Below are 16,557 nucleotides of genomic sequence, written 5' to 3'. Positions count from 1 at the left end.
CTTGTGTGTTTACATTTCGCTCCTCTTTTAGCCGACATTTAATCAATGCAGGAAAACTTTTACCAAGCTATTCATACTAAATGAGTTGTCCCTGCCCCTGGGCCAACAGATGCAGCTTCAGGCTCAGCAGCCGTCTCCCCATCCCCATCCCCCTGAACCAGCCCTACTCCCAACTGAAGAAGGAGGTGAGCAGCATTGTGTTGAATGACATGTCAGTTGGCATAATTGCAGGTACAACAATGCATTGAGGACAGGAATGTGATTCTCCAGTCAGGAAAAATCTCACTTGACTCCGAGGCAGCCAATGTCAGAGCCTTAAAGGAAGAGATACAGGCTCTTGGAGATGGATGGGAGCTCCTGTCTGAGGCAACACTGATTGCTACGCAAATGAATGTTGCACCTCAATTTAGCAAGGAACACAGCCGCCAGAGGAAAAGGAAGAGATTCCATGATGAGACCTCTGAAGAGGAGACAGCTCAGGACAGTGCAGCAACAGTGTTTTGGAACACAGTGTTTTTTACTGCTATGGAAAACATCATACTTGGACACTAGGTTCCACACCACTGCAAAATTGTAGAATAATTTTCTGCTGTTCTGAAAGTTGGGCAGATTAGTGAGGATAAAGTCCCTTCTGTGTGCCAATCACTGATCATGAAGTGTTCCTGAGATCTTACACCTGAGTTTCAACATGAAGTAAGACACCTGAACACTGTATATGCTGCCACTTTCCCTCCTAACTTGTCCCTTCTTGGTCTCCTGAATGCAATTTGTAAGATGCAGCTGCAAAGCATTTTTGGAGAAGTGTGCATTGCTTTACTTATATTTTCCACACTGCCTGTGACTGTTGCTGGTGGCGAGAGAGCTTTCAGTAAGCTTAAACTGATCAACTATTTGAGATCCACTATGTCCCAGGACAGGCTGTGCAGTCTTGCCATGCTGTCAGTTAGAAAGCTGGACTTCAAAGACTTGATCAGGGACTTTGCTAGCAAGAAGGCTCGGCGCTGAGCTCTTGGTAAGGCTGAGCAAGGGCCAGTGATAACTGTTAAATGGCATGGCTATGGATATTGGATCACTACACACATGATGCCCACAGGCTGAGAACAAGACTGAGAACAAGATAAATCTGGATTGCCATAACATTTGTTGTGCACAATCAAGACCCCAAGTGGAAGAAACCTATTGATTTGGTGACCTCTTGACCTTTCCTCTGGCGCCACCATCAGGCCTTTTCATTTCTATTTCCATTTTGTTTTTCATTTCCACTTTTACAGCTGCTTATTTTCTAGTTGGTATGTATACTTAGTTCAACAATCTGCTGCGGATTGTATTATTTTGTTTGTTATATCATTCTATAGATGATAATGTTAATTTATTTTAATTGAAGAGGTTAATGTATATTTAAGTTATATTTATTTTAAGTTATTCATTCATGTTAAGAGAATTTTCCATTCAAGATTTTTACCATTAAAATTACATTTAGACTGTAAAAGATGGCCTTTAGCACATTTCTTATAGAGGGTATCAGTCTTGCATCAAATAGTTAATTCCACTGTATGCAGAATGTTGCATGCATGTCTGCACAGTGTTGTATTTTCACAGCTCGCTGTCAGTAAATATCATACAGTAAATATTGGACTACAAGAGAGTTGCAAGCCTGCAAAGGTAGAGTTATTTAAAGCTTTGAATGGGTCGATTGGCTTCTGGAGGTGTGTGGTTACAGAAACCGTGCAGGGTTGGTGTGGCCTGTGGTGGTGGGGCCCAATGTGATATCTTTTCATGGGGCCCAAAATCCCTGGCTGCGCCCCTGATGTGAGGTGACAAAGGCTGCATTTAGACAGGCAGCCCAATTATGATATTTTTTCAACTAATTAGTCTTTTGACCAATCACATCAGATCTTTTCACATCAATATCTTTTTCAGAGTTGATCTGATTGGTCAAACCAAATATCAGAATTGTGCTTCCTGTGCTATAAAAATACAGCCCAGAGAGAACCTATTTTTAGGCAGTTGAAATCAATATCCTATGGTTTAAAGGGTGTAAATGGACTTGGTTTGGAGTTTAACACATGCAATATAGCCAAATACAGTTGTCATCATGTTAATGTTCTGATTAAACATCCTCAAATATGTATTTTATTCTGGTTATTTGTTTTTATTATGGCATTGGGGAGTGGGGACACTGAGCCAGCAGCCTGCCCTGCACCCAGCCACTCTGTCACCATCATCACCATCATATTGAAATCAAAGGTCAGAGCTCAGAGGAATAGATCTGCTTCAGATTGACTGGAGTTCAGAGGTCTCTTTCAGTCTACTGAATACTTCCACTTTAAGAAGGCGGCTCCGTCGCAGTGTAGTGTGTTTATACGATCCCAGAAGTAGCACCACCACATGGAAAACGATACTGTGTTTTTAATTCAACATGGCGAAAGCATATGCCGCTCTTCCAGTGGATACATTTGACAAACTTTAATGGTGTGTATAGTTGTGCGTTTAGACAAGATGATCGAAAGTTGATATTGTTCCTGTCTGACTATTTTTACACCACTGCCAGTGAGTGGAGCTACAGTAAATGCGGCAACATACGGCGCGCAGGGAACCGCCAGGGAAAGGAACCGAGAGAAGTGAAAGCGTGCTGGAACGTTACACATACAAGAGGAGCAATTTAGAAAACGGACGAGAAATAAACGGTGTTAGTTCGTACCAAAGCAGCGAGTGAGAGTAGCCTACGCTACGTGACATAGTGAGATGGACGGACTACGGGGGACGGGCTGTGAGCGCACCTCGACCGACCGCGAGTGAACAGACCGAGCCTGAAGCGGATTGGGATGGCAGCATCCAGCAACTCAAGCCTTTCGGGTTCATCAGTGTCTTCTGGTAATAGCCCTAAATTAAAATATTTTGTTTGATGAAACAAATAACAAACAATTTACTATATGGTATTCGGCCTTACCATTTTATTATTTGTTAGGCTTATCAATGATAATATTATCACCCTTGTTATTCTCTCTATATTCAATATTTATTGCATAATGCAATTAATATAGGGGCTTGAGAGTTAACCATGTCATAGTTGGCATGCATGAATTTCGTTTGTGATACACATTATGTAACTTTAAAAAAATATCGATCTGTGCTTAATTGACAGACATCACCCAATAAGTCACGACGACAGTCGTCTACGTTCGCATCGATAATAATTCATTTCATGCCTCCTCTCATCTCTTGCTCTCTTTCACATCTGCCGCCGCTGAACATAGAATGATAAACGTTCCACTTTCAAGAGCTTGATTGAGAGTGACATACCAGTCTAGTCGTTCGCAAATAGATTGTGTTTTTATGTATTTTAACGCATACCTTCTTGCGTCTGGTTTCAGTGAGGAATCATCTTGGATAGGAAGTGAACGCCTCTCTCAATGAACAGGCTGAGATGGTCATTGATGTACATGTTTTTGTTTGGATAACTACCATTAAATTCTCAATTGTTCCCATAATCCTTGTCGACTGGCCATTGTGGCCACTGCTATTCTGTTGGTAGGGGCACCAGGGATGGGGTCCCTCTAACTAAATCTACCATTTTCCCATCATGCCTCCATGAAGACTGGGGCTTGATGTGACATTTCAAAAATACTTGTTTATTCCCAGTAAAACATTTTGAAGTTGGTGACTCACTAGTTGGCAAGATGCCATGTATGCTGTGTTCTGGTTGTCTTTTGATACCTATAGAAGATGTCTAGAAGATTCTCTGGGTTTCTTCTTAACAAACACCACCTTGCCCTGCACAGTTGACTGTTCCTATGTTCATTGATGGTTTGTGAGACAAGCAACATATGCTTCACTATGGTGGATTTTATTTTAGGGGTGACTTTTCCTCCGGGTAGACAAAGACATAACACACACACTCTCCCTCTCCTGGCTATTAAACTACTAGAATAACCGCTTCTCCACTGAGATACACACACACACACACACACACACACACACACACACCCACACCCTCCCTGTGGTTACTGGCGTGGCCTCCACATACATTAACCAACAGTGTGATAGGGTTGTTTGTACTTTATACCCTGACAAACATGGGCACCACACGTTTATCTATACTGTGTGTTCAGGAGGAGGCTACAGCCAGCGACTGCCGTTTCACACTCAGTTATACTGTGTGTTCAGGAGGAGGCTACAGCCAGCGACTGCCGTTTCACACTCAGTTATACTGTGTGTTCAGGAGGAGGCTACAGCCAGCGACTGCCGTTTCACACTCAGTTATACTGTGTGTTCAGGAGGAGGCTACAGCCAGCGACTGCCGTTTCACACTCAGTTTGTTTGAGCAGCTGTGGCACTTTTCCAGGTCATATTCTGAACATTTGTGACAGTCTTTTCCTATCCTCTACATGATTGACTCAGGTTAAGATAAGTGTGACCAAAAGTTACAGAATGTACAGTGGGTGGGAGTAGCACTAGTCTTTGATCCTATTGCTGCTGGGTCGTCGTTGTCAGAGTGAACATATGATATGATGGCCTGTATTTATTTAGTGTCTTCTAATCCCCTATCCAACCACACCACACCACCATACCATAGTCAAATTACCCAGAAGGCTCTGCTGCCCATGGGAGCCAGACACAATGTTTGTATCCCAAATGGTACCCTATCATCTATGAAGTGCACTACATAAGGAATAGGGAGCCATTTGGGACGTAGACGTTCCAGGCTGATACAGGCTGTCTGTGCTGACTTCATACTTCACAAGACATTATCTCATGAGTACGTTGCCAAAAGCACTGGATTTACCACTTGACCACTGCATCTTTTTTTAAGGGGAAAGTATTTTCTGACTGTGGTGTGGAGGCTTGTCATTATTGTTGGGCTCTCGATATAATTACCAGACGTTACGAGGTGCTGTGCTGCCAGAGACAGAGGGCCTGTCACACATGGCTGTCATTATCTTCTTGGAGAGCTTTCTGGCTAACAGAGACATTTGAATAATCTTTTCTATGAGGCGTATGACTCCATCTGCATCCCAAATGACACCATGTACCCTATATAGTGCACTACTTTTGATCAGTGCCCATAAGGATCTGGTCAAAAGTAGTGCACTATATAGGGAATAGGGTGCCATTTGTGATGCAACCTCAGAAATGAATCTGTGAACACAACACGTTCTGCTTCATATTAGCCCCTCGGTTTCCTGCTGCTGCCGTAAACAAATGTTGCTGTGATGCTGCTGTCTTCAGCTGTTTCTACGTGACCGTAGTCTCTAGTCTGCAAGCCTTAATTGACTAGACCGTCCTCTCTCGGTGGAGACACAGCGGTTGTATGAGGAAACTACAGTACATGAGCGAGGTCGGTCCAGCCAATCAAGACTTGACTTTGAAGTTATTCTTCATGAAACTACCAGGATGGACAGAAAGACATCCCGCTGTAGGATAATACCAACAATGTTTATCCATCCCGCTGTAGGATAATACCAACAATGTTTATCCATCCCGCTGTAGGATAATACCAACAATGTTTATCCATCCCGCTGTAGGATAATACCAACAATGTTTATCCATCCTGCTGTAGGATAATACCAACAATGTTTATCCATCCTGCTGTAGGATAATACCAACAATGTTTATCCATCCCGCTGTAGGATAATACCAACAATGTTTATCCATCCCGCTGTAGGATAATACCAACAATGTTTATCCATCCCGCTGTAGGATAATACCAACAATGTTTATCCATCCCGCTGTAGGATAATACCAACAATGTTTATCCATCCCGCTGTAGGATAATACCAACAATGTTTATCCATCCCGCTGTAGGATAATACCAACAATGTTTATCCATCCCGCTGTAGGATAATACCAACAATGTTTATCCATCCCGCTGTAGGATAATACCAACAATGTTTATCCATCCCGCTGTAGGATAATACCAACAATGTTTATCCATCCCGCTGTAGGATAATACCAACAATGTTTATCCATCCCGCTGTAGGATAATACCAACAATGTTTATCCATCCCGCTGTAGGATAATACCAACAATGTTTATCCATCCCGCTGTAGGATAATACCAACAATGTTTATCCATCCCGCTGTAGGATAATACCAACAATGTTTATCCATCCCGCTGTAGGATAATACCAACAATGTTTATCCATCCCGCTGTAGGATAATACCAACAATGTTTATCCATCCCGCTGTAGGATAATACCAACAATGTTTATCCATCCCGCTGTAGGATAATACCAACAATGTTTATCCATCCCGCTGTAGGATAATACCAACAATGTTTATCCATCCCGCTGTAGGATAATACCAACAATGTTTATCCATCCCGCTGTAGGATAATACCAACAATGTTTATCCATCCCGCTGTAGGATAATACCAACAATGTTTATCCATCCCGCTGTAGGATAATACCAACAATGTTTATCCATCCCGCTGTAGGATAATACCAACAATGTTTATCCATCCCGCTGTAGGATAATACCAACAATGTTTATCCATCCCGCTGTAGGATAATACCAACAATGTTTATCCATCCCGCTGTAGGATAATACCAACAATGTTTATCCATCCCGCTGTAGGATAATACCAACAATGTTTATCCATCCCGCTGTAGGATAATACCAACAATGTTTATCCATCCCGCTGTAGGATAATACCAACAATGTTTATCCATCCCGCTGTAGGATAATACCAACAATGTTTATCCATCCCGCTGTAGGATAATACCAACAATGTTTATCCATCCCGCTGTAGGATAATACCAACAATGTTTATCCATCCCGCTGTAGGATAATACCAACAATGTTTATCCATCCCGCTGTAGGATAATAGAAATCTGGGTAATACAGTTTTGGAAGAAGATTAGACCATTGATGAAAAGCCGTTTCCCAGGCCCTGACTTGCACTGTATATTATACTCCAATGGAAAAAAAACAAGAGATTAGTGATATATTTCACAATCATTTTCCCTTCCCCTGGATAAAAAAAAAAGAATTGTGGCCGTGCTTGTGCTGTGCACTGATCTGAGAGACGACTCCTCCGCATTCCTGGCACAGGAGAGCTGAGTAGTGTGTACCACCAGCACACTGTTAGTCACACAGCTCTCAGCAAACACTCTGCCCTACTCTGGCTGGGAATAAATGGAGGGATACAGGATGAAAGTGTATCTTGTCTTCTGTCCTAGCCCTGCAACCACACCGTTGGATAGTAGTAGAGGCAGGATTTGTGTCTCATAGAGTGCATCCCAAATGGCACCCTGTGCCCTATGTAGTGCCCTGGCCCACCAGTGCACTATATAGGAAACAGTGTGTTAATTGTGACGCAGACACAGTCTTGTAAAGGAAGAGAGCCGTGTGTTCTTCAACATCATTATCCTGCAGGTGTTTCTGTTCTGCATCACATAAGCATTCACATGTGGAGTGGAAGCTGTTACTAGTCATGACTAGTCAGGCTTCAGGACAGTACTGGTGTCAACAGATAAGGATATATAAAAAAAATCACATTGTAGTAACTTTAGCAGGTTCTCACCCTCGAAGTGACTTAAAAAATACAAACTAAACAGTTGTCTGTTTTTATGAAAACATAAAACATGTCCTAATGTCTCCATACAGAGATGGTGAGTTGTTTAATTCAACATGCGTCTGCTGTCTTTCTCTCCATTCATTATTAATTAGAAACCCTGGTTCCCTCAGTGGCTTCCATCATGCAGCCAGGGAATCACATTACCAAACAATGAAGCCTGGCCTGGTGCTAACCTAACCAGAATACTGGGTCTGCAGTCCGAAGGGTTTTCTAACCCACCAAACTGTTATTTATTATGGATCCCCTTTAGTTCCTGCCAAGTCAGCAGCTACTCTTCCTGGGGTTTATTATGGATCCCCTTTAGTCCCTGCCAAGGCAGCAGCTACTCTTCCTGGGGTTTATTATGTATCCCCTTTAGTCCCTGCCTAGGCAGCAGCTACTCTTCCTGGGGTTTATTATGGATCCCCTTTAGTTCCTGCCAAGGCAGCAGCTACTCTTCCTGGGGTTTATTATGGATCCCCTTTAGTCCCTGCCTAGGCAGCAGCTACTCTTCCTGGGGTTTATTATGGATCCCCTTTAGTCCCTGCCTAGGCAGCAGCTACTCTTCCTGTGGTTTATTATGTATCCCCTTTAGTCCCTGCCAAGGCAGCAGCTACTCTTCCTGGGGTTTATTATGGATCCCCTTTAGTCCCTGCCAAGGCAGCAGCTACTCTTCCTGTGGTTTATTATGGATCCCCTTTAGTCCCTGCCAAGGCAGCAGCTACTCTTCCTGGGGTTTATTATGTATCCCCTTTAGTCCCTGCCAAGGCAGCAGCTACTCTTCCTGGGGTTTATTATGGATCCCCTTTAGTCCCTGCCAAGGCAGCAGCTACTCTTCCTGGGGTTTATTATGGATCCCCTTTAGTTCCTGCCAAGGCAGCAGCTACTCTTCCTGGGGTTTATTATGGATCTCCTTTAGTCCCTGCCAAGGCAGCAGCTACTCTTCCTGGGGTTTATTATGGATCCCCTTTAGTCCCTGCCAAGGCAGCAGCTACTCTTCCTGGGGCCCAGAAAAATTAAGGCAGTTATACAATTTAAAAACCTTACAACACATTCATAACAGATTTCACAACACACTAAGACTCTCAGCGTGCGCACACACACACACACACATTTATTCACACTTGTGTACACACTGTACGTGTGATTGTGCATACCTGTGTGTGCATCTGTGTGCACACACATCTGTGCATACCTGTGCACGCAAACACACACACACACACACACACACACACACACACACACACTTACTTGCTGTCTGGATATGCTTGTTTTAGAACAGTTTGATGCACAGATGGTCTCCCTACAGGGGCTGTGCTGTATCCCTGTGTGTGGCCATATGTTTAGTTGGGTCTAGCTGTCCATATGGATAGTGATGATTTTGAGAGGAGCGTGGCGTCTTTTTCTGTGAGTAGGCGTGTTCCAGGGTGATTCCACACCAGCGGGAGAGGATACTAATGTAAAAGCATATTAAACATCCTTCCTCCCAATGAAGTTTCCATGTGAGAATTCCCAGAACAATCTGAGATACCTAAAATATTTTCCGCTCACATGAAATCTACATTTTGTTCAATCTTGCTGGAGCACAAGTCCTCTCAGTGGAGAACATCTTTGCTAAGCTTGATCTTTATTCATCTCTTATTCTCTTTGCTTCCAAAACAAACACCCGGAGAACACACACACACACACACCGCTGTAATTATTTTATCAAATTCTTCCAGTGACTGGTGGGTAACGGAGGGCAACACAATTAATATACTGTCTGTCTCCTGAGGGGGCGACCCTTACCCTCCAGCTACTGTGTGTGTTCTCTCTCTTCTTCCTCCACAACACACAGGCTGCAGGAGTTCAACTTTCCCTATTTGAAATTCGGTCTCTAACCAGTATATCTTCTTCAGCTTTCTCAAACCCTTTCTTAGGCCTACGCATACAGCACACTCCACCAATCATGTCATATTATTTAAGCGTGTTATAACAAGTCCTTATATCTTGTGCTTTGCCAAATGTGGCATAGCCCTTATGCCATCCATTTAATGGGGACGGGCTCCTTTAGAGTAGTATGCGTCAGCTCAGGGCCTGCCCTGAAGGACCTCACACCCCCAGACAATACCCTTCCAGAATAACCAGTTATTAAAAAGAGAGCATTCTCCAAATGATCCACAGTAGAATCATTTCATTTTGATTGCTCGCCAGAGCAGAGACACAATGACCAAGCTTCTGAGTTTCTGTAGACAATACACCCCCCCCCCCCCCCCCCCCCCAAGCAATTTGCCCACACTAGTAAATGGAGCCGGAAGGCCAGTCAATTTTCTATAAATCAAGCCGTGTTCTGAAGTGCCAGGGTTTTGAGTTGGGGAAAGTTTGTCCATAAAGTCTCTCTTCTGAGTGCTGTTTCTAGATCTATTGAACAAAGGCTTTGTGACACATCCACTGTAGACATACAGTATGGTTACTTCCCTAATGGCTCCCTATTCTCTCTCTAGTGTGCTACTTTATACCTGGGCCCATAAGGGAAGTGTAGTGAATTGGTTGCTATTTGATACTTAAACTAGATCTTTTGAACAAAGGCATTTGGTTTTTATCAGTCAGATGTAGGACGGTAGACAGAGTACAGTATGTCTGCTTCCCAAATGGTTCCCTATACCCAACCCTAGCTTCATGTCCACATCCTGGTTCAACCCTAACCCTAATCCATAACCCTAACCCTAGCTTCATGACCACATCCTGGTTCAACCCTAACCCTAGCTTCATGTCCACATCCTGGTTCAACCCTCATCCACAACCATAACCCTAGCTTCATGACCACATCATGGTTCAACCATAACCCTAGCTTCATGACCACATCCTGGTTCAACCCTAACCCTAGCTTCATGACCACATCCTGGTTCAACCCCCATCCACAACCCTAACTCTAGCTTCATGACCACATCCTGGTTCAACCCCCATCCACAACCATAACCCTAGCTTCATGACCACATCCTGGTTCAACCATAACCCTAGCTTCATGTCCACATCCTGGTTCAACCATAACCCTAGCTTCATGACCACATCCTGGTTCAACCATAACCCTAGCTTCAAGTCCACATCCTGGTTCAACCATAACCCTAGCTTCATGTCCACATCCTGGTTCAACCCTCATCCACAACCATAACCCTAGCTTCATGACCACATCATGGTTCAACCATAACCCTAGCTTCATGACCACATCCTGGTTCAACCCTAACCCTAGCTTCATGACCACATCCTGGTTCAACCCCCATCCACAACCCTAACTCTAGCTTCATGACCACATCCTGGTTCAACCCCCATCCACAACCATAACCCTAGCTTCATGACCACATCCTGGTTCAACCATAACCCTAGCTTCATGTCCACATCCTGGTTCAACCATAACCCTAGCTTCATGACCACATCCTGGTTCAACCATAACCCTAGCTTCAAGTCCACATCCTGGTTCAACCATAACCCTAGCTTCATGTCCACATCCTGGTTCAACCCTCATCCACAACCATAACCCTAGCTTCATGACCACATCCTGGTTCAACCATAACCCTAGCTTCATGTCCACATCCTGGTTCAACCATAACCCTAGCTTCATGTCCACATCCTGGTTCAACCATAACCCTAGCTTCATGTCCACATCCTGGTTCAACCATAACCCTAGCTTCAAGTCCACATCCTGGTTCAACCATAACCCTAGCTACAAGTCCACATCCTGGTTCAACCATAACCCTAGCTTCATGACCACATCATGGTTCAACCATAACCCTAGCTTCATGACCACATCCTGGTTCAACCATAACCCTAGCTTCATGTCCACATCCTGGTTCAACCATAACCCTAGCTTCATGACCACATCCTGGTTCAACCATAACCCTAGCTTCATGTCCACATCCTGGTTCAACCATAACCCTAGCTTCATGTCCACATCCTGGTTCAACCATAACCCTAGCTTCATGACCACATCATGGTTCAACCATAACCCTAGCTTCATGACCACATCCTGGTTCAACCATAACCCTAGCTTCATGTCCACATCCTGGTTCAACCATAACCCTAGCTTCATGTCCACATCCTGGTTCAACCATAACCCTAGCTTCATGTCCACATCCTGGTTCAACCCTCATCCACAACCATAACCCTAGCTTCATGACCACATCATGGTTCAACCATAACCCTAGCTTCATGTCCACATCCTGGTTCAACCATAACCCTAGCTTCATGACCACATCATGGTTCAACCATAACCCTAGCTTCATGTCCACATCCTGGTTCAACCATAACCCTAGCTTCATGACCACATCCTGGTTCAACCATAACCCTAGCTTCATGACCACATCCTGGTTCAACCATAACCCTAGCTTCATGACCACATCCTGGTTCAACCATAACCCTAGCTTCATGTCCACATCCTGGTTCAACCATAACCCTAGCTTCATGTCCACATCCTGGTTCAACCATAACCCTAGCTTCATGTCCACATCCTGGTTCAACCATAACCCTAGCTTCAAGTCCACATCCTGGTTCAACCATAACCCTAGCTTCATGTCCACATCCTGGTTCAACCATAACCCTAGCTTCATGTCCACATCCTGGTTCAACCATAACCCTAGCTTCATGTCCACATCCTGGTTCAACCATAACCCTAGCTTCATGGGAACAGGGTGCCACTTGGGTCCCACACTGAACAATGTATGGAAATTGCCAATGATGACAACAAAACATTCAGTGTGGTTGACGTGGGGATCCAGTGGACCAGTTACTCACTCAGACTAAACTTACTGTGACGGTCATTGTCTGGTTGGTTCCAGACAATGACAGTAGGCAGGTTTGGTCTGCCAGTGAGTTGTTGACTATAAATATAGTTCACTACTGAGAGTGAGAGAGCACAATGACACACCCCTCCATGCACACCTGGCTCTTCTTGACTCTCTCAGGTGGGCCTGTGGAAGCCACAGGGTAGTTAGCATGCAGCCTGTCCCCTGGGGCGGGGGGGAACAGCATATTGACCCCTAGATAGATGTCCCTGGCTATTCTTGACCCTCTCAGGTGGGCCTGTGGAAGCCACAGGGTAGTTAGCATGCAGCCTGTCCCCTGGGGGGGACAGCATATTGACCCCTAGATAGATGTCCCTGGCTATTCTTGACCCTCTCAGGTGGGCCTGTGGAAGCCACAGGGTAGTTAGCATCCAGTCCGTCCCCTGGGGGGGACAGCATATTGACCCCTAGATAGATGTCCCTGGCTATTCTTGACCCTCTCAGGTGGGCCTGTGGAAGCCACAGGGTAGTTAGCATGCAGCCTGTACCCTGGGGGGAACAGCATATTGACCCCTAGATAGATGTCCCTGGGTCTTCTTGACTCTCTCAGGTGGGCCTGTGGAAGCCATAGGGTAGTTAGCATGCAGCCTGTCCCCTGGGGGGGACAGCATATTGACCCCTAGATAGATGTCCCTGGCTATTCTTGACCCTCTCAGGTGGGCCTGTGGGAGCCACAGGGTAGTTAGCATCCAGTCCGTCCCCTGGGGGGGACAGCATATTGACCCCTAGATAGATGTCCCTGGGTCTTCTTGACTCTCTCAGGTGGGCCTGTGGAAGCCACAGGGTAGTTAGCATCCAGTCCGTCCCCTGGGGGGGACAGCATATTGACCCCTAGATAGATGTCCCTGGGTCTTTTTAAATGAACTCTGTGTGTCTTTCACCTTTTTAATGTGATTCATTGTTCACACATGCAGTTACTCCAGCTGTCAGTGAGATCCTTCCACCGGGAACAGTAGAGATGTGTTGTGATGCATTAAGGACACGTTCCATCATTCTACCTGCTGCAGTATTACAAGCTACATTTACACAATGATACCTGACTACGTGTCTGTAAGGTAGCAGAGGACACTACAGTAGGTTTCTACGTTTCTGGATTAGTTGTCATGCACAGCCTTGCCAGCCTAGATCCATAGTATAGCCATACTAATTCATTAGATATGCTTGTATACTGTAACAGTACATGACTATGTCAAGGTACTTATGGTGCATATAGTAGGTAGTATATTATGCAGGAGGAAGTTGTACCAACGTATGAGTTACCAAGGGAACACGGTGGGCATGATGACAGAGTACAAGGAGTAAGAAATTGTGGTTACATTTTCCTTCACTAAACACAAACCTCAACCGTCCATGCAATTAAAGTAGCACTTTTCCCCTTAGGTTACAGCAGATCCCATGGGTATTGGGCTGGAAATTGCATTTCCACATGTTCTAATTTGTGTTGCCCTTCTTGGGTAATGAATAGTGTGTATCATCATCATGGCATAATGCTTGCCTGGTGTTTATAAAGATGGATCTATCTGTGAAGAAGGGACATATCCCTGGGCTGCACCAGGTGCTATAGATCTGTTGTGTGGCAACCTTGGCAGCATCCCAAATCGTACCCTATTCCCTACATAGTGCTTTTGGTCAAAAGTAGTGCACTATGTAGGGAATAGGGTGCCATTGGGACACAGCCTGTTAACTAAAATAATAAGGTGGACATGTACTGATGTTCCTTGAAGCAGGGAGACTGAATAAAACTCTACTCATTGCTCAGTGTGAATATCTCAAGAGGCTTCACAGTGTGAATAAACCCTGTGTATAATTATGCTAGTCTAGCAGAATAACTAGACTGAGACGTAAACAACCCTGAAATAACCATGGTGATGAGTTCATAACCCATTCAGAGTGAATGGAACTGGGACGCAGAGAGACAGACAGTTCACCCAAGAAAGAATAAAACGGTTCTATTTGCCTGTTGTCTAACCACTTTAACTCCCTTCTGTCTAGTTCTGAACTCTGTCTGTCTGTCTGTCTGTCTGTCTGTCTGTCTGTCTGTCTGTCTGTCTGTCTGTCTGTCTCTGTCTGTCTGTCTGTCTGTCTGTCTGTCCGATTTAAGGGCTTTATTGGCATGGGAAACATGTTTGCCAACGCAAGTGAAATAGATACTTTTTTATATTAACAGTAAACAAGACACTTACAGAATTTCCAAAAGAATAAAGACATTTCAAATGTAATATGTGTGTGTATATATACACCATGATGTGCAAATAGTTAAAGTACGAAAGGGAAAATAAATAAATCATAAATATAGGTTGTATTTACAATGGTGTTTGTTCTTCACTGGTTGCCCTTTTCTTGTGACAACAGGTCTCAAATCTTGCTGCTGTGATGGCACACTGGTATTTCACCCAATGGATATGGGAGTCTGTCTCTATCTATCTCTCTTTGTCTGTCTGTCTGTCTGTCTTTCTCTCTGACCCTCCTCCTGTGTTGTCGTTTCAGATCCTGAGGATTACCAACCGCCCATATGGAAGTCTTACTGTAAGTATCTAAAGTACTGTTTATCCACTGTAAAGTCATTGGTTGTCGATGAGGAATGTGGAACGTTAGAAGCCTAGTCATCATGGCCGCCAGGCTGCTGCATGTCACTACAAAGGACTTTTATATGTGAAGGATATTAAAGCAGAAATACTTGAATCTGTTACAGTTAGTGTGTACAGTAAGGCTTCTTGGGACGCGCCATGCTTCAGCACAGCTTCCTGTTACTTCTCTCTCTCTTCTCCAGTCTAACACTTGCTGAGATATTTTTAGAGCTCACCAGTGGAGGCTGCTGAGGGGAGGACGGCTCTGTTTAATATCTGGAATGGAATGGTGTCATACATAACCATGTTCATGATACTGGAAATACTTATCTCCCTCACTAGCTTTAAGCACCAGCTGTCAGAGCAGCTCATAGATTACTGCACCTGTACATAGCCCATCTATAATTTAGCCCAAACAACTACCTCTTTACCTACTGTATTTATTTATTTATTTATTTTGCTCCTTTGCACCCCATTATTTCTATCTCTACTTTGCACTTTCTTCCACTGCAAACCAACCATTCCAGTGTTTTTTACTTGCTATATTGTATTTACTTTGCCACCATGGCCTTTTTTTATATTTTTATTTATATATATATTTTGTTTGCCTTCACCTCCCTTATCTCACCTCACTTGCTCACATTGTATATAGACTTATTTTTCACTGTATTATTGACTGTATGTTTGTTTTACTCCATGTGTAACTCTGTGTTGTTGTTTGTGTCGAACTGCTTTCCTTTATCTTGGCCAGGTCGCAATTGTAAATGAGAACGTGTTCTCAATTTGCCTACCTGGTTAAATAAAGGTGAAATAAAAAAATAAAAAAAATACCATTCACTCCATTCCAGCCATTATTATGAGCTGTTCTCCCTCAGCAGCCTCCGCTGGAGCTCACTATGTCTTCATGTTCGTGGAAGACAGCCTGTGTGTGTCCGTGGAAGACGTCCAGGTCTTGCTGGTTGACGTGAGTTGTCCTGACTAAAACAAACTCACAGTCAGGAGTCTGCCTGCTCCCGCATGGAAAGTCTGTTGTGGGGAAGATTCAGTACAGAGACTTAACCTGTTACACTACTCCCAATGCTGTTACATGACAATGAGGAAACGGCACTACTCCCAATGCTGTGTTACATTACAATGAGGAAACGGCACTACTCCCAATGCTGTGTTACATTACAATGAGGAAACGGCACTACTCCCAATGCTGTTACATGACAATGAGGAAACGGCACTACTCCCAATGCTGTTACATTACAATGAGGAAACGGCACTACTCCCAATGCTGTTACATCACAATGAGGAAACGGCACTACTCCCAATGCTGTTACATGACAATGAGGAAACAGCACTACTCCCAATGCTGTGTTACATTACAATGGGGAAACGGCACTACTCCCAATGCTGTTACATGACAATGAGGAAACAGCACTACTCCCAATGCTGTTTTACATGACAATGAGGAAACGGCACTACTCCCAATGCTGTGTTACATTACAATGAGGAAACGGCACTACTCCCAATGCTGTTACATGACAATGAGGAAACGGCACTACTCCCAATGCTGTGTTACATGACAATGAGGAAACGGCACTACTCCCAATGCTGTGTTACATGACAAT

The 16,557-nt window shown here is 44.2% G+C and overlaps 1 protein-coding gene across 3 annotated transcripts in view; it reads left to right on the top strand.

The window, feature by feature from the left end:
• Positions 1 to 2,376: 2,376 nt before the first annotated feature.
• chn2 (chimerin 2) overlaps positions 2,377 to 16,557 on the top strand; it is a 46,965-nt gene continuing 32,784 nt past the window's right edge. For all 3 annotated transcript variants that reach the window (XM_038983968.1, XM_038983967.1, XM_038983966.1), the window contains exons 1-2: positions 2,377 to 2,874; positions 14,862 to 14,900. In XM_038983968.1, coding sequence (XP_038839896.1) covers positions 14,887 to 14,900 — 14 coding nt within the window. In that variant the 5' untranslated portion in view covers positions 2,377 to 2,874; positions 14,862 to 14,886. The remainder of the gene's footprint in view (positions 2,875 to 14,861; positions 14,901 to 16,557) is intronic.

Source organism: Salvelinus namaycush, unplaced genomic scaffold, assembly GCF_016432855.1.
Source record: "Salvelinus namaycush isolate Seneca unplaced genomic scaffold, SaNama_1.0 Scaffold204, whole genome shotgun sequence".
Lineage (NCBI taxonomy): Eukaryota > Metazoa > Chordata > Actinopteri > Salmoniformes > Salmonidae > Salvelinus > Salvelinus namaycush.
This window is presented reverse-complemented; position numbering and strand designations above follow the sequence as displayed.